The sequence below is a fragment of the Daphnia pulicaria genome, chromosome 6, assembly GCF_021234035.1.
Source record: "Daphnia pulicaria isolate SC F1-1A chromosome 6, SC_F0-13Bv2, whole genome shotgun sequence".
Taxonomy (NCBI): Eukaryota; Metazoa; Arthropoda; class Branchiopoda; order Diplostraca; family Daphniidae; genus Daphnia; species Daphnia pulicaria.
In genome coordinates this window covers 8,968,611-8,991,379 of record NC_060918.1, presented here as the reverse complement: position 1 = coordinate 8,991,379, position 22,769 = coordinate 8,968,611, and the positions used below count along the sequence as shown (strand labels likewise).

The following is a 22,769-nucleotide window of genomic DNA, read 5'->3' as shown; positions in this document are numbered from 1 at the left end:
TACTGAACTAAACTAGCCAGTAGTTGGTTTTCACTGTAAGCATTTTTAGCCAATTGTAAGATGGAAACGGAGTTCTCTTCAACTGCTTGAAACACGAGGCGAGTACACTTTAGAGTCTCTTCTGACAACTCGGCTGATGCCATTTTTAGTTGCTGACTTGCTGCGTAGAAGAAAAATCAGTTACTCAACTTAGTAGGTATAAGTTTAGGATGAATCAAATCCAAAATAAACCAGACAAGAAAAAATATGGCATAATATGAAACGAATGGCGATTTCTGAAATAACGGCCATTAACGTGGAATGAAAAGAGGACTAAACTATAAACAGCATCCAATTGCATTTTGTTTTGTTTTAGAAACAATCTAAACTAGCGCCATCTACCATAACGTATATGCTGCCGCCGCCGAAGAACTACACAACTACACCGAAGCCGATCCGGAGCCATACATACTACCCCACGGCAGCGCCATCGCCGTACTACACTATTGGCTCCATCTTACCCCCCCAAAAAATGCGCTTAAATCTACTTTGGACAATTGGAAAATGGGGGAAAACAAAACAAGAAAGAAACAAAAAATTCAAAGGAAAGTGTAATAGAACTGCGTGTGCGTCACTAGGCCTACGGCCATAGTGACGCATCACACACCTGACCATTTCCGGGACAACCCCTTTTCCTTTCTGCTACCGCCGCGGCTTTTCGCTCTTTTAGATTGCATCTCAAGACATAAATTACGCGCCCTCCGTGCGTAATTCAAATACTATTTACCCCATTTAAATTCCCTTTAAACCTCAATTAAGTCAGTTGACACAACTGTCAACTGACCTGGGGGTGGGTTTTCTATGGGATACTTTTGCTATCGTTTTCTTTATACTATGTCGCAACCTAACTCTTTTCATATAAAAGGGTGCGATATTCTTCTCTAAACCGCAGATCTTCTTAGTAGTTCAAGTGACCGAGTGTCCCTAAAAACGACCCGGCTCTAGTTGTATTTGGTATTGAAACTATCTTGTATTCGTATTTAAGCTGTGTTGTGTTGTGCCGTAACGCCGATTCCAACTAACTACATCCGAGTAAAGGTATTGTCTTCTCGTTTAGTATTCTTCCCCTTCACTAGTTATCTGTCCTATCAATTGTAGTTTCTGACTATACACAATAAAACGTTACATTGTGAGCAAAACGCATTATTCGAATATTCATTCCCGTAAGAGACAAGATGCACACGCCGTGTAGTCTCTTACATCTGGTGGCAGCGGCGTCCGAATGCACTCACAATGTTAATGAATAAAAGTATCAGTCTTGAAACAGTTGATTTATTTGCGCGTTTGCGTGAGCAACGCAATTCGGAATCAAGCATCATGACAGAGAGCTTGGATCCCCCAGTTAAACAACCAAAGTTATCCTTTTTACGAAAAATTGGAATCTTCAAGCCGCCAGCGACATTGAAAAAGCCTTCTAGATGGGCACGCGCAAAGGCCGCTATTTGTAATAGCTCATCTCTTCTTGCAAAGACTCTTTGTCTTTTTTCGAAAAGAAAAAAGTCTGATTTCGAAAAGAAGATTGATGAATCACCAAAGACGACGGTAAAGGAAAAATTGTCTACTGAGCAACTGCAAGAAAGCAGGATCATCCGGGCGAGAACATCCTCTCAAATTCAAGATATCTCTGACAGCAACGTCCCAGAAGACCTTATCGAAGTTAAGAATCAGGATATCGTTTTGCCAACTTACGGAAACGGAAGCGCAGCGTCCGGAAAGACAAACTTTGGCAACGGAGACATTGCTGGCAATCGCAATACGTCAGAACTACGACAAAACGCCACCAACGCTACACGACTTGTACATCAATGCTCCCCGGTCGCTTTTGCTATCCCTGATAGGAGTTGGACGCCAATAGCTCCAGTCGCAAGTTTAGTTCGTTTTTCCAATCACACTTCTTCACCGCACACCGCAACTCATCTTCTCAGTAGCGTTCTTATACACCCTAACGTCGCTACTGCCGCAAACCACCTTTACGGCGAATCCGAAGTGCTCGTCATCCAACAACCCCGTTCTTCAGTTGTAAACGAAAATATTATCACTTCTGACTTTCGATTGAAAAATATTTTTGAACGTGGCTATCCCAAGAACGCCCAACCTACTAAAGTCGAAGAAACCACGCGTTTTCTGATATTAAGACAAAAATTTCTTGCTGGATTTGACCTTCAGAAGAAGTTTAAAGTTCGTTATAAACAATTTAAAGTCTACGAAGATCTCGTGCGAGAAACTGACAAATATGATCGACGACTAGAAGAAGAAAAAGGAGAATTCCAAAAAAGAAAATTGGCCATAGAGACGCAAAATGAAAAAATCAACGCCATCACGTCGCTGTCACGCTTCAACACAGACCCTCCAGATAAAGCCATCGAACTGATTCCGAACGAAGACTTGACCAATCGTATTATGGAAATTCTACATCATCTGATTGCATGCCAGCAACTGCCTTTCAGTGCCCATCAAATGTTCAACGCAAATGGAGAAAGAGGAAGAATAATGCCATGTTATAACTACGGAGCTCCCGGCCATCAACCATCAAGCTGTTCCAAAAAAGAGCTCATTACATACGGCTTGGCGAAAGGACAAATGGGCATAACTGTGTAGACTTCAACGGGAAACGTGGGTCAGTTGATAGGAAATCCTTGGGTATCGTGAGGTCAGAGTAGATACATTAAAACTGAACAACAACAAGAGTAAAGTATTATTTAGCAAGTTGTATTTTTATTTAATTTCTAGAAACAGAGAATTCCTTATTACGACATGATTAACAAAAGATCTCCTACAAAAAAAGGGAAGCCTGGTTTGAACGTTTTCGGATAGATTTTATTTTTAAGGTTATCTTGACATGAGGAAAGTGTCAGATGGATTTACGGTTATAGTTTAGAGGTTAGATCGAAACGGACGTTGCGGATGAATTTTTGTTATAATAGTCTGGAACAAGAGATGTTGCCGGATAAAATCGATAAAACATAAATATGGAGATTAATGGGATTTGGTCATGTGCGTGAGAGGAATACTAATAAAAGTTTAGTGACATTGAAACGGCGTTATAATAGGAACAGTTGCTTTGAGTCGTCAACTATTGAATTGTTCAAATTCAGGAGCGAAAGTTTTCTAGTGTTAAACGTTGAATAAGTAACAAATTTGAGCTTTTTATGATTCTTAAATTATTTTAATGGAATAACTTTCAAAAATAGTATCAAAAGAAAAATGTATCAGTCCAACCTAAGCCGAGGTCCTATCAGCTAACGACCCATCGACCTGCTAACTGTCTCATCACCAGTTCAATATTTGTTTTCGCCTTTCTCATCGCCTTCCTACGTGGTTTCTTGATTTTCGCACTCCTTTTCGACATTTACTGCAAGCTTCACCGTGCGTCCTTTCGTCACCTGTTCCCGTTCATCGTCGACGCCGTGAAGAAACTTTGGATTCTGCATCAGCCGCGAAACTTCAAGATCTTCTACCATCAATCAACCAATTTAGTAGATTACGGGACGTAATCAAAGGGGCCCCAGAGCAGTCGAGTCATTCAAGCAGTTTACAAGAACTTACTCCACTCACGCCGGTCCAAACCATAATCATGACAGCAGCCGAAAAAACTCACGTAGCGGGACAAATGGGTTGGTGGTAGACGTTCAAACTGGTTTTATTTATTACCAGTTTGGTATTCGTCTTCGCCTTCCTCATCGCCTTTTTACGATATTTTGGAATTTTCGCGCTTCTTTTCGCCATGTGCTGCAAGCCTCGCCCACGCGTCCATACATCCCGCGTCCGACGTCAACGCCGTGAAGAAGTTTTGGATTCTTCTGCAGCTGTGGAACTACGAGATCTTCTCCCTGCAGCAACCAACCGACCCGTTTAGTAGATTACGGGGCGTAATCCAAGGGGCCCCGGAGCCATGTAATAGAACTGCGTGTGCGTCACTAGGCCTACGGCCATAGTGACGCATCACACACCTGACCATTTCCGGGACAACCCCTTTTCCTTTCTGCTACCGCCGCGGCTTTTCGCTCTTTTAGATTGCATCTCAAGACATAAATTACGCGCCCTCCGTGCGTAATTCAAATACTATTTACCCCATTTAAATTCCCTTTAAACCTCAATTAAGTCAGTTGACACAACTGTCAACTGACCTGGGGGTGGGTTTTCTATGGGATACTTTTGCTATCGTTTTCTTTATACTATGTCGCAACCTAACTCTTTTCATATAAAAGGGTGCGATATTCTTCTCTAAACCGCAGATCTTCTTAGTAGTTCAAGTGACCGAGTGTCCCTAAAAACGACCCGGCTCTAGTTGTATTTGGTATTGAAACTATCTTGTATTCGTATTTAAGCTGTGTTGTGTTGTGCCGTAACGCCGATTCCAACTAACTACATCCGAGTAAAGGTATTGTCTTCTCGTTTAGTATTCTTCCCCTTCACTAGTTATCTGTCCTATCAATTGTAGTTTCTGACTATACACAATAAAACGTTACATTGTGAGCAAAACGCATTATTCGAATATTCATTCCCGTAAGAGACAAGATGCACACGCCGTGTAGTCTCTTACAAAAGTGATGGGCGTTCCCAACGTAAACAGAAAACCGAAGGCCGCGCAATTGAACAACCAAATATTCGTCTTACTATTTCAGCATTTTGACGAAATGAAGGAGAAAGCATCATCAGCCATTCATCCTTTGCGATTTGGAACATGGAGAAGCTGTGGTTCATCAAGGATTGTTTGTGTTATTAATCATTTGATGACGGCTGTGCCGTTTTAACGTCGTTGACTTATTCGATAGCCAATCGAATTTCATTGCCATGTAAAATCGGGACACTTGAACGTGAGTGGGCGTTTGTTCACGGCTGATTTTTCAAGATAAGAATGACCCCTGGATTGATTGTTCAAGACTTGTGAAATTTCAATCAAGTTGGGTTTTTTTTTGTTATCATTTCTTGTGAACGTTAACTGTTGCATTGATTGCGCAATTCGCAGATACTGTTATCTGTGCTGGCCTGTCTCCGCAACGACAATGACTCTTCATTTTTCTCAACTTATAAAAGTGATGGCAATTAGAAGAACTTGGAAGTTCCTGTCCTCTCTCATCAACTAATTATTAGTTAAATCTCTATAACTAGAAAAGAAAAATGTCGACAAGATTTGAGCCATGTGTGTCGATTGAATTTGACAGCTGTACTGTGGACGAAATAGCGACGTTAGCCAAAGACTGGGCTTTGCTGCATGGTATTTATAACTTGATTTTCTAAAATTGATTTCTCAATTCTTTGTGTGATTAAAGTTTTGGTTTTTATTTTTTTCAGGTTGTTGTTTGAGATCGCGTCAAAATTTCAGCACCGAATCGGTCGAGTTTGCTCCTTTCCTATTGATTCCATCCGTTTTCCCGAAAAAGGAATTCGATAAAGCCGTCGAGCTCCAAACTCTTTTCAACGAGATGACGCATCGAGTCGCCAACAATCGCCAATTCCTTGAGAGCACCCTGGCAGCGTAAATCCCAATTTCTTGTAATATTTATTATTTATTAATTAATTTATCTATTCAGTTATTCCGTGCAGAGCCAGCACAGTTGATCCGTTCACCGCTCGATTGTTTCAAATCTACAAGACAGTTCAAGAGGAAGGTGTAACTCAGGTGAGTCTATTTGATTTTCATCCATTTTTTAAAAAATTGCTAATGATGGTCTCACTATTTCAACAGACTATCGATTTAGGTTTAATTCGAAATGATTTCATGCTGGGGGCTGATTGTCCAAATTGCATGTCCCCTTGCTGTTTTCAATTGAAACAAGTTGAAATCAACACGGTGGCATCTGGATTCGCCTCCCTGGGACCTTCAGTAAGCTGTCTTCACAGGTCAATATTCAGAGTTGATTGAATTAAATTAAATTGTATAACACAACTTCTGTCTGCTATTTTAATTAATAGGTTTGTGATGCAAGAACTCTCTCATGGTGACAAACTCCAGCAGGTATTATTACAAATGGAATGATTTAATTTGTTATTTAATTTTACGTTTGATTTGTTGGTATTTAAATAGTTGCCGGAGAATAATGCGCTAGAATCGCTCTGTGGTGGCATAGTCAAAGCCTGGGAAATGTATAACCAACCTCTGTAAGTGATGCAGCAATTTAAGATAAATTGACGTTTGAATTATTTCACTTTTATTTTAAATATTATGCAGGGCTGTTATTTTATTTGTCGAGTCGGAAGTGACACACATCGTTTCTGATCAGAGATTGCAAGAGTTTGAAATCCGCCGGCAAAATCCCAACGTCAAGGTAATTCACCGCACTTTGACGCAGCTGGGCAGAGGAGCGGCTGATGCGCTGGACGCTGAAAAGAAACTGATTATGTAAGTTGTTAAACTCGGTTGTTAGATTATTTAATTTGAATTATTTCGAATCATTATTTACAGAGATGGACAAGAAGTTGCAGTGATTTACTTCCGGAGTGGATATGCTCCCGATCAGTACATGTCGGCTGACGGTTGCGAATGGGACGCTCGTCTCATGATGGAGAGATCAAAGGCCATCAAATGTCCGAGCCTATCGTATCATCTGACTGGGACGAAAAAAGTCCAACAAGTCCTGACTAATCCTGGAGTTTTAGAGCGCATATTTGACGACGATCCAGTTAAAGCTGCCAAAATCAGAAATGTCTTTACCGGACTTTACTCTCTCGACCTGGTAAATTATTTACCTTTCTTAATTTTGTAATTTCATCTACTAATCATTTGTAAATACATAGGACGAAGAAGGTGATCGAGCTGCTGAAATGGCCATTCAGAATCCTGAGAGGTACGTCCTCAAACCTCAACGTGAAGGAGGTGGCAACAATGTCTACGGAAAGGAGGTATATTAAACAAAGTGTTGTAACTATCGTTACATTCTCTGATTAATCTCAAATTGTATTTATAGGTGGGACAAGTCTTGGCAAAGATGAAAGGCGATCCTGTAAGAGCCGGTTACATCCTGATGGACGTCATCCAGCCTCCGTTGCTGCGAAATTGGATGGTACGACCAAATAATCCCCCCGTTCTTGTAGACACTTTGAGTGAACTAGGAATATTTGGAGTCGTTATTGGGTATTTAAAGACATAATTACGTAAGTCTATTATCCACAGACAAAACTTATTTGAGAATTTAAAATGCCTAAATAGAAATGATGATGGAATCTTGCACAATTCAGCGAGTGGACATTTGTTGCGCACGAAAATCCACACATGCAATGAAGGAGGAGGTATTTAAATGTCTTTTATTAATTGTATTTAATTAGGACCTAATCATTTCTTTATAGACATCAAAAGACATCAAAAGCAGATGTAGCGTTCCCGAAAAAAAATTTCGAATGGGCCAATCAACTGAGGGGTTACAATCACCTACGAATTAAGAGTGGATTATAGAGTGGAACTATAGACACAATAAAAGCAATTTCTCGATAAAAAGGCGAGCTAGAAGCCAAATGAATGCCCACTCTTAGCGTATCATCACCTAGAATCCTTCTCAGCAACCCAACAAGCTTTCAAAGGGGTAGAAAGTGGCTCGTGTGAATTGATAAATTAGCTAAATTTTTTAAATGAATCAGGAAGAAGAGTTTAGCAAGAACTTGTGATTTTTTTTGTATTTAATTTTTTTTTAAATTTTTTGCTGTTATGTAGCCCGGACGCGTTGTGACTGTCGTCAAGGATGAAGATGAAGTGAGTGATTAAAATTCAACTGCTTTAAAAAATTCTCAAGTATATTTGTTGACATTATTAATATTCATTAGGCCATCACATGGGGAGTGGCTTTTGAAATTGTGGGTGAAACATCGATCAATCATCTGGATGACAGAGAGCGTGCCAAAGGTGATTACGATTCGTTTGAAACGACGTTCTATCCTCGAGACGGCCTTACGTCACCGTTTAAGGTCACTGTCTATCAAGCCAAGGAAGACAATCCAAAAGTATTTACAATTTTTCGCTTATTTATTTATTCCTTTATATAGAATATCTTGTTGATTAACTATCTCTATGTTTTGCAGTGGTTAGGCCCGGCTCCACTTGACGAAATTGCTGCACAGGTAATGTTAAATAACGAATATATTCTGACGATTTGACTATGAATGTTGGTGAATTGCAATTGCAGATAGCCGAGTGCAATTGAAATAATGGGCGTAATAGTGATTATTTACTACAACTGGCGAATTTTTTTTCGGTAATGAATTTGATCATCAGCGGCCAAAATGAATATGTTGTGATATTTTTGGAATTTTGTATAATAGTGAAACACTTCCAGAAGTCAGCGACGAGCATTTATTTACGCTTGAGAAACTAGTTCGTGAGCTGTTGTTGTGCAGCAAAGAGAAATCGATCGAAGATGAACCGGTTACGCAAGTTGTAAATAACAAGTATACCTATATACACTATAATACCATTAGTTGTTGAAATTGTCCAGCCAAAATGACAAATAGGCCACGACCAATGAGAAATATTGAAACGAGTAATTACATTCCAGTGAATAAAATAAATATTCATTCCTTTAAGATTTAAATATACTTTTACGAAAATAAAAAAAAACAAAAAAAAACAGTCTCTATGAAGTTATCAGTGTGTTCAGAGTTGTGTTTGAATATTCGCGGGAACTGGGAGAAATTCGCATGGATTTTGCGAAACTCGCCGTTGCCGAAACCCATTTCTCTCCCTCCATCTCCCCACATTGAATCCATGATGGCCGCCGCCATCCAAGGCTGTCGATCCAAAGCAGTATGCCATAATCAAAAGTGGTCGAGCATGGCGGGAGCTGTTCAGGCATGCTGGTGTGGTTTGCTGGTAGCCTGGTACATTATTGCAATTTTCACATTATTTCTGGATTTTTTGGGTTAAATTGTGTATCTCAAATAGCAATCACCTCGTTGTTTGGAGATTTTGTGTAAGCAGAAAACAGATAGTAAGATGCAGTGACACTTCCTTCTCATTTTTTTCCCGCTAGATTTTGTTATGATCAAGATCAGAGATTGGAATCACTTCAATACTTAAGTTTTGTCTAAAAACAAGTTCTTATTGTTTTAAAGTACTTATTATAGAACACAATGCAAAATTTTGTTGTGGCAAACCAAACGTATAGTTAACTTAAACTAAACTGATTCTTTTGAGCTCTAAATAATCTCCTTTCAATAGAATAGCACAGCTCCCAAAATTGTAAAAATTGTTTTTCTATTAGCCGCTGGCTTATCATGCTCAAATTTATCTGATTTCAATTTTGGGAGACACATCAACATACTGTAGCCATTTCTAGCTTAGTGCAATTTTTGTCGAGGTCATAAATGTTCATTTGGTTTTCAACAGGATGTATGCTGGAACGAGAAATGTGAGAGAAAAAGGATGGAAATATCTTAAGATCCTGGATTTCCTGATTTTCTCGTGATCAAACAGAACAACAACTCTGTGGTGCCAAGGGAGAGAATCGACCCACTCGAGAGAGAAATTCACGTAATTATTTACTCCGTAGGCTTGTCCAAATTTGACCCCACCATTCCATTCTCCAACAACAAATCGACTCGAAAGGGAGTAACACTCTTAGCTAGCCCTGAACAGGTGAAGTGATATTTTCCTGCTCTGGGTGCCGTGAATATTCCCGTCGTAGGATTCATGGCATCTCCCACATTCAGCCTCAGTTGCTCGTAATTGAGACGCGTAGTAAAAGACAGGAAACGTTTTGACATAGACATATTGAATCGGACGATCCGACGTCTTCGCACACATTGATGCTGCATGAAGACTGCTGGAAGAAAACCAAATGTTTCGCCGCTTATACAAACTTTTGAATTTATGGTTTACACTTCCGGCCGCGTGAGGCGCTGCCGTTCAAAGTCTTCGTCTTAAATATTAAAATCTTTCTTAAACGGAACGCAAACGAGAGCATTACGCTCTTAACTGTTGGAAGTAATTAACACTCATCATTTCACTAATCTTGAATGCTTGACTTATCAGTACTCGCTGAGTAGAAAGGGAGAAACGTTTTGTCATATCTCCGGTCCCTTTGAAGCTTTGATTGATGTGTGGAAGAACAAGTGCCAGACTTGGTAAATGATGCTTGTCTAAACACTTTTAAAATAGCAAATTTGCGATTATTATTTGAATTTTATTTCACGAGCACCCTACAACCTCTACAGTATCTATATTGTGTAATTGTGTTAAACAGAACTTTTAAGACGATTTAAAAATTGGTCATTGTAGAAGCATATTTATGTTAAATGCACTAAACGTATTTTTCTTTTCTTTTTAGGTCATTGAGGTTTTGAACCTGCATCTGCATGAACGACAGAACTCCATGAGCTAAAAAAGAAGATCATATAGCCATGCTGGTGAGTCACTGTTTTCAAGCATTTTTATTCCGTCCTGTTTGTTAGTTGCGTCGTAAATGTGTCCGGTGCTTGGCGTTTGATCTTCTATTGGGATAATGTTTGGTTTTCTTCCGATGCCTTGATTTCGCAAGCGGTGCTCGATTTCGTTGTAAAACCAGCTGTTTTGTTTTGAATTGCGCAGTTGTAAACTTGATCTCCGCCTGTTTCTGTGAGTGCTCTGCATACCGCTTCATTATTCAAGAACAAATCGACGATTTCCATGTCCTTTGCAAGTTTTGCAGCCAATTCTAGAGGAGTATTACCATGGATGTCCCTATGGTTAGGATTTGCGCCCTTTTCCATCAGGTGGCGAACCGTCGTCACGTTATTTCCGATGACGGCGTGATAAAGAGCAGTTCTTTCCTTGGCTTTTGTAGCTTGAATGATTAGGTCGATGATCTTTGTTTTGACTGTGTGATGCGCTGCCAAGTGAAGTGGGGAAAGGCCATTTTGGTCGCGAGCGTTCGGATCAATCAATTTGATTTTCAGCAAATGGCGGACGGTTGTCTCGTTGGATTCCATGACTGCGATGTGGAGGGCACTTCTTCCTTGTGCGTCAGTATCGTTTTTCACTTTGCTGTGCTTCAAAAGCAAATCAAAGATTTTCGTATCGTTCGTGAAAGCTGCGGCCGTGTGAAAGATGCTCATGTATTTCCAAGGCATTTCAGAATTTTCGTTTTGCGGAGTCGTCAGATTCAATCCGGGATGTCGTAGAAGAATTTCGACCATTTTTGTTCTAGACAATAGAATGGCCAGTCTGAGTAGAGTAATGCCGTTATCGCCGAGATTATCGTCATTATTGCCCAACAAATTTTCGAGAAGGACATGATCTCCTAAATAAACGATGGCAAATAATGGTTTCCATTTCGGGAACTTGTTAACGAGGTTGATCAATAATTTCGATTTGCTTTTTTCTAGAGGAGGAGAGAAGGTTAATACTGGGTTAAAAGATATTTTCTTTTGTTTTATTGTTGCTTCTTGTTTATTTTCTTTTGTGATTAATTTGCGTGCAAAATCAACGAATGATGGATTGTTGGCATTTTCCATAAATTGAACGAACGGTTGACAACTGGATTTGACGACGTGATACTTTACCGGGATGACATTGTGCGCCCACAGTGTTGTCAACAGATCAGACATGGTGCCCTTTCCTTCGTTTTCTTTTCTGCTTATGATTTGAACGTGTTTTCGATCTTTTCTCTCCAACCTGTTGACGACTGCGAATTTGTTTCGGGATCTCTGCATGACGATGTTCGTAGTGTTTTTCTCCAGCGACCACCAATAATCTCCTTCGGTCTCGCTGATTGTCTTGAAAACGATGAACGTGTGGTAAATGCCGAAGGGATCCAATAACCAGCCCAGGCTACTGTGATAAACTTCAAGATTTTTTATGCGGGATTCCTTTTGAAAATCGCTTAGGTGGGACAGCGTTTTGTAATCTAACGATTCTGACGATCCGTCACTATTTAAATCATCGATCAAATCTGCAGTGTCTTCGTTCAGCAGATATCGAGTAAGAGCGTCTTGAGATATTTTGAAGAAACCATTGAATTTGTTGCTCCTGTTAAAGCATTTCCACCAATCCTCTGGGGATTGTTGAGAAGCATCTGGTATGTAGAGCAAATTTCAGTGAAACGAACGTCATTTTTTGACTTAAGTCATTTTTTGACTTAAGTCATGACTTAAGTCATTTTTTCGCATATTTTGACGTGTTGATGACTTTTGACGTAGCCACTTAAAAATCACTGACTTTGACGTTGACGTTTGACGTTTCGCAACGTAAAAATGACAATTTTCCGTCAAAGTCAATAAAAATTATGACAACACTGATTTTTTTGTTGTCTGCTAATTTTGTGTAACAGCAGATGACAATCTCATCTGTCAGCTACTGTCAGTTTAGTTTTTTTTTCTGAAAATGGCTAATGCGAGTCCAGAATGGTATGAAGTTGGGGTTTTCCAGTTTTTTAAAATGAGCCCTGAAGGGAATTTGACGTTTAAGTGACTTAAGTCATGACTTTTGACGTAAGATTTTTTGGCGCTGACGTTTGACGTTTTGACGTTGACTTTTTACGGGAGATATTCCCGTGACGTATGACTTTGACGTTTTTTTAAAACGTCAATTTTTTTGGCTGACGTTTGGAACACTGGCAAATTTTCTATTTTAGATTTACTTCCAAACACTTGGAGAAAAAATAACAACAATTCAATAAAACTAACAGTTAATTGTTCAGTGGTTAATTTGATACATTTCAGCCAAGAGAAACGAAGAATTTCTAAATCAAATACATTGGAAAAAAGTATAATAAAGTGGAATACATTTCCGAGTTGTAGCAGAAACCAAGTTATGCAATTTAGGCAATGTAACATAATAGATCGCAAATCCATTCCAATACTGAAAATTGTCTTAATGGCTTCTATTTCTGTCGAACGAATTAAAAATCTCCTTGGTTAGTCCATTCTGATTATCTTCGGCAGAAGTCCGCGCATTTTGTCCGCGATTGTCCGTTGATCGATAGTATTTTGAGCACTTACCATACCAAATTGCGCAACCTTTGCCATTTTGAATGATAGTACAAGGAAGAGAGCTTTTTTTTCTTTTGATTCCCTCTCGTCGTAGCCATGATTTTTGCCAATTTTTTTGTCAGTACCTTTTTAAAACATTTCAAGATGAACGTATTTTTAAATTAGCAAAAAAGCCAGCCTCATTTCCAATTGTGTATTGATGTATTCCAAATGTAAAAAACCCAAAATGATATCGCAAAAAATACTAATATTTGCGTTTAATGAATTCGTTGTAAGCTTTTTTTTCGAGGGGTCGGCAGCTCTAAAAAGGATAATTTTTTAGGGTAAAAAAGCGCAACAGAAAAAAAGGGAAAAAAGGGTTAAAATGTAAAAGAAAAGAACAACTTTTCTACAAAGTTAAATCGTGCAAATCGGCTTGAGGGCGATGAAAACAAGTGGCAACCTGGGTTTCTCTCGACATTCTTACCCTTTTGTGCAAATCGTGCAAACAAGGGAAATAATGTAACAAGAAAAGACAAAAATGAGAACAAAAGCCTAAAAAGGGAAAGAAAAAGGAAAAAAGGGCGAGTTCCAAGTTGTTTATGAAGCGAGTGATTACTTTCTTAGTTAAGCCGTTTCTAATTTTGTATGAATTTTACCTCGGTTAATGATCAATTAGTGATTACCCATCATGTCTTTTTAGCTAGTTGGTTTCCTATTGATATGGTCAATCATCTTTGCAAATGAATATTTTTAATATTGTGTTCGCTTTAGCCATAGCCAATTTGGATCGAAAAAACCCAACGAAGCAGCCTTCAAAACAAATTTATGTAACAAGAAATTAAAAACAATTCGTATTAATTGTCTCTTTATAATGGGAAATTTGATTTGCAGGCCCATTGATGTTGCTGCTGTACAGAGTGGATCTCTAACCTGTTTGTTTCGTTCGGCCGCGTCGCTTTTCTTTCTTTCTAAACAAAGTTCACCCTCCATCTCCAAGTTAAGGGCACTGCCACTAGCCATTCCTTTCACGGCGCCTTTTTCCTTCAAGCGACTCACAATTTCTTCGGTAAGTCCATTCTGATTACGTTCGGCGTATTGAAGAGCATTTCGTCCGAAATTGTCCAAGGAGTTGACGTCGACTTGCTCGCCACTCAACAAAACATCGATGATGTCTTCAGTGCGTGAAATCAGTTTTATCTGTGTTTCATTCTGGTGATATTCACTGAGTGAAATTTTTGAAAAACTCTAAGTACAAGTCTTATGTTTGTGTTGTTGCACACCAGTATGAAACGCAGATAAATCTGGTATTTAGCGTCTAAATTCTTTAATTCGGTGAAAAAGAACTTAGAAATATTTTAAAAAGTTATTTCAGTTGTCCAGACTTCCATTAGTCATGGCTTGAACCACAATCACCTTATTGGTTTTAAAATTTAGTTTAACCAGAATTGTTGTATAATTTAGCATCTTTTTGACAAGTGAACTTTAAAAATGAATTTATTTAAAAAAGATCCATGCAAAAAGAATTTGAATTTTTTCAGTTGTTTCTAAGTAAAAGGCCAATGCATCGTGTACTTTTGCTAACCATGTTCTTCATAATAAAACTATATATGCCGTGGCGAAACGTACATAATTTAAGCTGAAGTTCTCTCAACTATGTTGCTATGATCATATCGGATCCATTAACATTACTGCATGTAATAACCAAATGGAACGATTTTGATCGATCATCCAACAATTAATTTTTTGAATGCTCCTGTTATGGCAATCTTAAACAAAATATGAAATATATGCTGGCATCCCTTGCGGTTAGCGAGGTTCCCGTTAGAATATATAATATATATTCACCAGTAAAAAATATATCAATTAACTCAGAAAATCTAAAATGTTGCCTGTATAGAGTGGTTCGAGGTTGCCATCTTGGCATGATATATCTGGACATTTAGTGCAGCCACAACCCAAAAGCATTGGCTTTTGAGGAGAAGAAAGGGGGTATGAAAAGAGGGGGGCCCTCCCCTTTTTCTTCTACCCGGGCCAGTCGCCCCGAGGGAAGAATAGGGGAAGAGAAAAAAGGGGTAGTCCCCCTTTTTTCATTCCATATCTTCTCCTCGAAAGCCAATGTTTTTTGGTTGTGGCTGCACTAAATGTTCAGATATATAATGCCAAGATGGCAACCTCGAACCACTCTATATACAAAACAATATAAAATTGTAATACTAAACAAGGCGCGACATAGGAGCGGTGGGGGCAAGCCCCGCCGCCCCACGTCGCCCCTTGTTTAAAGCTTAAAGCCCCGCCGCAGCTTGGTCGCAAGTTGCTTAAAGCTCTAATGAGTCATAATAAATAAAAAATATTCAATTAACGAAGTTTTTACTAACGAATCTACATATTGATATCCCGTATCATGATATTGAATTACGGCAATCTACTGAAAATCCTTAAACCTTTAAGCTATAGCGAGAAAATCTCCACCGTTCCTGTTCGATCGTATTTTTAATTTAATTTAGTATAGTTCCACGCCATTTAGCGTTCTTAAGATGACTGTTTACAATTATCAACTGTCATCTTGATTTAATTAAATGTCATACAAACCAAACTGTTGTATTGCTTTTAAGTCTACCTCTAATAGCTGATTCACGTGAACGTTTTATTAAGCCTCATAGGCATTTATACTGATGAACTAGCAAGACATTTTGAATAAATTAAAAATTACCCGAAGGGTTTCTAACCACGTTTTTTTTGCTGGTATGGTTTTTTTTCTGGTGTGGATGTGGATGGGTTTAGTTCACGATTGTCCCACTAGATGATTTAGTAAGGCGAAAATAAAAAGGCCATTGGGTGTCCGCCTTCGAGATTTTTCTCCCGTTGGGTTGGGATCGTGGGAAAAATAATGTAGATGGCAAATTGGAAAATTTGGCAAATAAATGAGCGGATAAGTGCAATAATAGCTCATTTACAATAGTTAAATACAAAATCGAAGCCACGCCGCGCTGATGCGCGGCGTACATAAAAAAGTTAGAAAAATAAGTCGTAAAAATCACTGTTTCTGATTTCATTCAAATAATTTTAAAAATAATACTTCAAAATAATTCGAAGCCACCGCCGCGCTTCGCGCGGCGCTATAACGAATGCTGCCTTCCCCCGTTCTCCGTCGGTAAAAATAATATGGAAAAACTCTGCCAAATACCAATTAAAAGCAATAAATAAGAAGGCATTACTTCGTTAAACCGAGCGAGCTAAGTTCAATGGGGCTTCTCCCGGCAAAATATCATAAATAGAAAAAAATTAATTGAACAATTCCTTGCCCATCGGTAAAAAAAAATAAAAAAATGCGAATTCAATAACTTTAAATAAGAAGGTGTGACTTCGTACATTTGAAAATCCGCACTTTGAAAATTTGAATTTGAAAAAAAAGCAAAAAATAAAACAAATGACGCACGCCATCCGCCCTAATAAAATGAAAACATAAAACGAATGCCGCTCACAATACCAGAAATACCAAGTTTCCAAAAAACGAAACACATAATGAACTAACTACTGATTCACGATAAAAACTAGCCTAAGCGCTGTAGTTTTTCACGTAGAATCGATGGGTTTAAAAAAAAAATCAAAAGAAATTAAAAAACTATAGGAAAAAGGGATACCCAACTTTTGGACCAATGAGAAGCCGAGCTGGATTCTCATGGGATACAACAAAAGTTTGGAGCCCCAGTACCGATAAATGCCGTAAAGGCCTTCTAGTTTTACTAAAGTAAATCTCTCAGGGAAAAATAATAGGTTTTCACGTGAAGGATAGGGGTATACTTTTTAAAAGTGAGTTAATTAGCCACTCTTAGTTCGGGATGATGAATAGTACAGAATTACTTTCTTAGCGGCATTAGCGAGTTGATTCAAATTTTAAACAAATAAGGTTGGATTTCAAACCATATGGGAATTATTTTTATGCATCTGCTATGTATGTTTATTGTAATTGTACGCCCTAGTTATATCGAATTGACGATAAATTAAATTGTTTAATTTTTGGATTTAACAGTAAGTAAAGGAGGAATCTCGAATTTGTACTTGATTCTATGGCAAATTATTTTGCTTGTAAGTTTAGTAAGTATTTTTATGTACTCTGAGCAGTACTATTTTAAATTTATTAAAATGATCAACCTCTTTCAAGAGGCAATGGGAGTATTCTTCAGTTAGTTAATGTTGTCTGTAAGTTTATGTTACGTTGTCTTTTTTTCATGTTTCTTGCTTTACAATATTGTGGATAATTTGTCCTTCAACTATTTTAGTTGAATGTGAAACGATGGTGTTGGTGATCTCGGTGATTTCATGCGGAAAGCGACTGTAATTATCACATTATTAGATGTAAATTATTTAACTTACAATTTGATTTGTTCTATGGTATTTCTTTTAGTAGACCATAGTTTTTCCGGTTATATTTTTGGGGAGGAAGTATAGAGTTTAGTAGTAGTATACTTCTTTAAACTATTTCCGCCTACATAATTTTTTTTCATTAAATTCATATTGTTGAGAGATCCATCAGGCAACAAGCAGGATTGTCAACAATTAGTTGCATTCAATTCTAATTTTTAAAATAGGTAGAAACGAAAAAAAATCTTTATTGCCCTTCGGGGACCTTGCTAACGCAGGTAGCTGACAATTTTCATGTAGTAGTTTTATATTTGAGCGCTAGATGGTGTTTATCGGTTTTAGGCGCGCATTCAAACAAGTTTTAGGCGCAAGAGATATTCGAGGCGCGTAGTTCAAATCAAAATAAAATTTTCTTAGGCGCGCAATTCAAAATTGATCAAAGCCATCTATTGATGAAATTTGAACTAATGCTCCCGTATGCCAAAAAAGCTGTACAGAATCCCTACGGGAAATGAATACTGATCAAATAAAACATTTCAGAAAATCCGATGAAATAAATGAACGGTATGAAGAATTAGCGTTAGACTAGTACATCAAATTCAAATATCCTAGGAAATAAATTATACGAAATGGATACTATTGTAAAACACTAGAGTAAAACTACTGAAACACACCATAAAAAATCCCCAAAAAACTAAAGAGTGATATACCAGTGTGAAACCCGCCCCATCACGCAACCAAGTGGGTGTGATACCAGTGTTGCACACCAGTGTCACACTTCACACCGGTGATCCAAACTGGTTTTAAACCAGTTTCGACCCGACAAATCTTCACTAGGGTAATCAGTTAAGCTATTTTTCTTTCAAAAATTTAAAAACTTTGATCTGTAACGGTCTGCTGCGCCTGATGATAATTTGAAGTCCAAGGATCTAAAAAGCATATTGCAATTGAGAATGGACACACCCTAAGCCTGCTACATATAAACTTGCATAAAATTGGTTGTATATAGACAACATTTATTACATGGGTTTGGATTATAATATTTTTTGAAATATGAGTTGGAATGTGGGTTTTCTAACAAAATTGGTGTTTCCCCAATACATTACTGTAAGAACCTATATGTTAAAATGAACAGCAATACATTCATGGGGATGCGGTTTTATATGATTTAATGGGATCTCATATGAGATCATATATACAGCCATCCGTGAAATTTTCTTTAGCAGGCAAATGGCTATATATGTTTTGGTTTTAATTTGACGGAAGGGATAGTCGACGCCCCTTTGCCTATACCTATTTCCTTTTTCTTTCTACTATTCACTTCCTTTACCTTTCTTTCAATTTTTCTACCTTTTTCGAAAGAAAAAAAAAGAAACAAGGAAAACAAAAAGGGCATGGTAGGTACCACAACTGTCAAATTAAAACCAAAACATATATAGCCATTTGCCTGCTAAAGAAACTTTCATGGATGACTGTATGATCATATCATATAAGTAATGATTTATTGAAAATTTTAATATAATCCTATCTCTGGTGACATCTCCCTTTTAATTGCGTATAAGAAACGCAAGAATAAGTTTTTCTAAGAAATATAACAGCTGCATATGGTTTTCTACACGGAGTATCAGCTATACGCGTTAAAACAACGTATGCAGAGGAGGTTAACAAAGTATAATACTCGTATAAATACGCAGATCATACTCTTTACGCGTATGAAAAAGCGTATCATACGAGTACGTAGAGGAAGTTGACTTATTAGGGTTGTGAGTTGCTCAAGAGAAAAGGAAGGGGTTGACCTGGGTTAGAAGATAGGACTAACTTATGAATTAAAAAAAAAATCATAACTCATTCACGCCGGCCAGGCCAACAATGAAAATTTTTATGCTTATAAAGATTAGAGTTTTTAATATAATAAGGTAAAATAAGGTTTGAATTTCAGGCCTCTGCCGTATCCGAAATTTTTACGGAATATGGTCAAGAAGCAACTTTCCTAACAAGCCAGTACCAAGAAGCCACTGTTAGATCATCCAAGAAACCAGTGGCTTCTTGGCACTGGCTACCTGACTAGTGTAATCATGAGTGGTGGCTTATTTGTCATCCTATTCTGGCTTCTCGGTCAGACAGCATCCAAGAAGCCACACTAAATTCTCATTTTACGTTTAGGAATTGTTTAAAATCTACCAGTTAGACATTAGAGAATTTGATGGCACGCCGGTAGACTTCGCGCTAAAATGCTATGAAAAATGTTATTTTTATAAAATGATAGGAAGCACTAGTGTTCTGACTGGCGAATTTTTAGTCAAATTGGTTTGTTGAGCTAACGTTACCAAAAAATATTTCCATTTCCATAAAACTTGTATGTGTAACCTACTGGGATTAGTTTAATTACAAAAAAAAACTTTCCATCCAAAATTTTCATTGTTTAAATAAATTGTTTTCACAGAATGTGTGAAACCAAGTATGTTGACTAAACTGTGGATTATTTCTTTTCATTATTTTAAAATCAATGGGTAACAGCATTTCTTGGAATAATTCAACAAAGACTCAGTGTGGCTTCTTGGATGCTTTTTGACCAAGAAGCCAGAGTCAGATATCCGAGAAGCCACCACCCATTAGTGGACTAGTAAAGAAGCAGCACTAAGAAGCCACTCTGGCTTCATGGTATTGGCTTCTTCAGAAAGTGGCTTCTTGACTATGAACCAATTTACTTGGGAACGTAAAATTGATTTCAAGGAAACTAAATAGAAATAAAATGAATGTCAAATAAATATTGAGAAATCCCAAATTATTCCCCATTTTTTAATCTAATTTGTTTTCCTCTTCCCTGAGCGGAAACGGTCGAAAAACGTGAAAAACGCCATTTTGGGAAAGAATGTCAATACAAAACTGGAAACTTTGAATATGGATTCCAAGCTTCCGGTTCATTACCAAAATCTGAGATTTTCAGGATGCATTTTCAATGCATTGAGAACGGGCTGTAAAAAAAACAGAATTTATTTTTCCCGCTTTCTTGTTTACACCATTCAAACATTGTGCAAATTTGTGCTCGTTAACTAGTTTTCATTGTCTCTCAATGTGACTCAAACGACTAAAGTGCGCTACAATGCCAATAACTTACCAATAGTAAAAATGATTCAAATACAACATTCAAAATAGTAGGAGAGGAACTTGATATTCACCACTGGCAGATCATAAAACAAAAAAAACTAAGCAGCATCTTCACCCCTTTCCGCCTATCCCCCCATAGGTAATGGAACCCGCCCGGGTATTAAGAAGTTTTCATCATACGCAACAGCGCATGTGGTCTATGTTTCTCATGAAATTCTTTACTAGTACCCTGTTAGCACACATCTATCCGTACTATGGGCGTATCCCACCCGTCTCGTCCGAGTTGGACATCCAAGCCGAGGGCGAAAGGATGGGCGTCGTCCATCCTAATGTCGCGCCGTACGACGTCCGCATGTGGACGGGCGATGTCCGTCACCAATCGGACTTTTTTCGGATGTCCATTTTATAAAAAAGGGGGGGGGGCAATTTGTGGGAAAAACATTTTGCTCGCCATACTACTACGCCACTATACGCTACCCATTTAATTTGTACTTTTCTATTAGCTGCTGCACTATGAATACTTCAGCCGCCAGTGGTGCTTTTGTAACATATTTACTTCTAAATAGATAAAACAAGTTTCCTTAGGTAATGCCCTCGGGTTAACTTTGTTTTTAATAATAATAATAATGTAATAATAATAATGCATTGATTTATAGAGCGCCTTTTACAAGCATGATCAAAGGCGCTGTGACTCCATCGGAAGAGTACAGCAAAGTAGACATATCATTTTGCATTGGGATATTCTAGTTTGAACAAATCTGTTTTCAACATTGATCGAAACTGAGATAGGGAATTGGCTGTTCTAATGGGCAAAGGAATACTGTTCCAGATCTTGGGGGCCATCTTTGCAAATGAGCGATCACCATAGTTGACTAGTTTGGTTTTGGGCAGAATCAGGTCAAGAGAAGAGCGAAATTTCCTCCGAGATATCAGCTCTGACAGATACACGGGGGCACAATTATAAATACATCGATAAGTTTCAGTAGCAATCTTAAAAGTTATTCGAGAAGAGACCGAGCCAGTGTAGATTCAAAAGAACATCAGAGATATGATCGTACTTCCTCCGTCTAGAGATCAACCGCGCAGCCATGTTTTGCACTGCTTGCAGTTTATCAAGTCGTTTCGAAGGGAGACCGACAAGAAGGGAGTTCCCATAATCCATTGTAGATGTTACATAAGCATGTACAAGTTGAGCAGCCGCAGAATCAGAAAGAAATTTCCTAATTCGCGAAATACGATGCAAATGATAATATGCCCTGCGACACATTGAATTAATTTGGGGCTCAATAGTCCATCGAGAGTCAAAAATTACACCAAGGTTACGAACATTTTTAGACTGAATAATTGGCACATCACCAACCATCAGTGGATGTTCATGGGGCATATGCTTTCCATGTACGAGGATTGCATCAGTCTTGCTTTCATTGGATTTCATCCGATTCGCTGACATCCATTGCTTTGTCTCACAAATACAGTTTGACAAAGCAGAATATGCAATGCGTTGTTCCATCCCATCAACAGTCGGTTTGAAGTTCTTGTGTTGTTGAGCATCATCAGCAAAGTAGGGGAGACCGGGGCTATGTGGGACATTTTTTTTTCTTTACGCTGCCATTTATATAAAAATAAGAATTATGAAAAAATAAAAGTATAGGGGTGATTCCCTGGCATTTATTTACATTTGGTAATTTTTTTCATTTTTTTCGTAAATACATTTAAGAGTTATGTGATGAAATGCCAACATGAAAAAATGCCGAAAAAACATAAAATTTAGGGTTAAACGGAACAGAGCCAGGGGTAAAATTGAACATCGTTTTTCTCTGCAAAGGCTTAATTATATTCATTAAATCATGCACTGCTGAAAAGGGAATTCATTTCCCTTTCAGAAGTGCTGAATTTTTATTTATTTTATAAAGTAGAAGTGGCGATACTATCAAAAAAGTTTTTTCGATCATTTTTCCTTTTTTTTTGTTGCCAGGGGGCGTTTTTCTGGAAAAAACGTTGATCTGGCAATACCTGTTTTACCCCGTTTTCCATGTCCCGTTTAACCCGAACCCAAACAACATTAATTAAACTAAATTATTAAATACTAAGAAACCCATTACAAAAATAAATATATACCACCTTAAACTAGAATAAAATTGCTATAAAATAGCTATCTGGGTTTTACAAAAATATTGTTTTTTGTATCAATAAAATAAAAAACTAAACGTCTTAAATATTTTTTCAGATTCCCATTTTTCTTATTTCCCATAGAACAAGAAAAATAAATCAGAATTTCAAGAAATAAAGTTTGTATGATAAATAAAACGTAATTTAACATACTCTGTATTTAGTTCACAAATTTTGAACGAATTGTACATGTTTTAATTGCCATGTACATT

At 37.8% G+C, this 22,769-nt stretch overlaps 2 protein-coding genes across 3 annotated transcripts; both read left to right on the top strand.

Annotated features, from left to right (window-relative positions):
- The first annotated feature begins 5,075 nt into the window (after positions 1–5,075).
- On the top strand, positions 5,076–7,314 carry LOC124344335 (glutathione synthetase-like). 2 transcript variants are annotated; one of them, XM_046797853.1, is made up of 11 exons: positions 5,076–5,257; positions 5,335–5,518; positions 5,587–5,662; positions 5,729–5,883; positions 5,956–5,998; positions 6,068–6,141; positions 6,212–6,382; positions 6,446–6,716; positions 6,778–6,882; positions 6,948–7,043; positions 7,190–7,314. In XM_046797853.1, the coding sequence occupies exons 1-11, from the start codon at positions 5,161–5,163 to the stop codon at positions 7,193–7,195; spliced, it is 1,278 nt and encodes a 425-aa protein (XP_046653809.1). In that variant the 5' UTR covers positions 5,076–5,160; the 3' UTR covers positions 7,196–7,314. The 2 variants fall into 2 exon arrangements, with proteins under 2 accessions (XP_046653809.1, XP_046653808.1); XM_046797852.1 differs by having other exon boundaries at positions 6,948–7,114; positions 7,190–7,311.
- Positions 7,315–7,495: 181 nt separating this feature from the next.
- LOC124342075 (glutathione-specific gamma-glutamylcyclotransferase 1-like) lies at positions 7,496–8,174 on the top strand. Its single transcript, XM_046795048.1, has 5 exons — positions 7,496–7,510; positions 7,688–7,726; positions 7,798–7,974; positions 8,017–8,091; positions 8,157–8,174. Exons 1-5 carry the CDS (start codon positions 7,496–7,498, stop codon positions 8,172–8,174), a joined length of 324 nt encoding a protein of 107 aa, XP_046651004.1.
- The last annotated feature ends 14,595 nt before the right edge of the window (positions 8,175–22,769 follow it).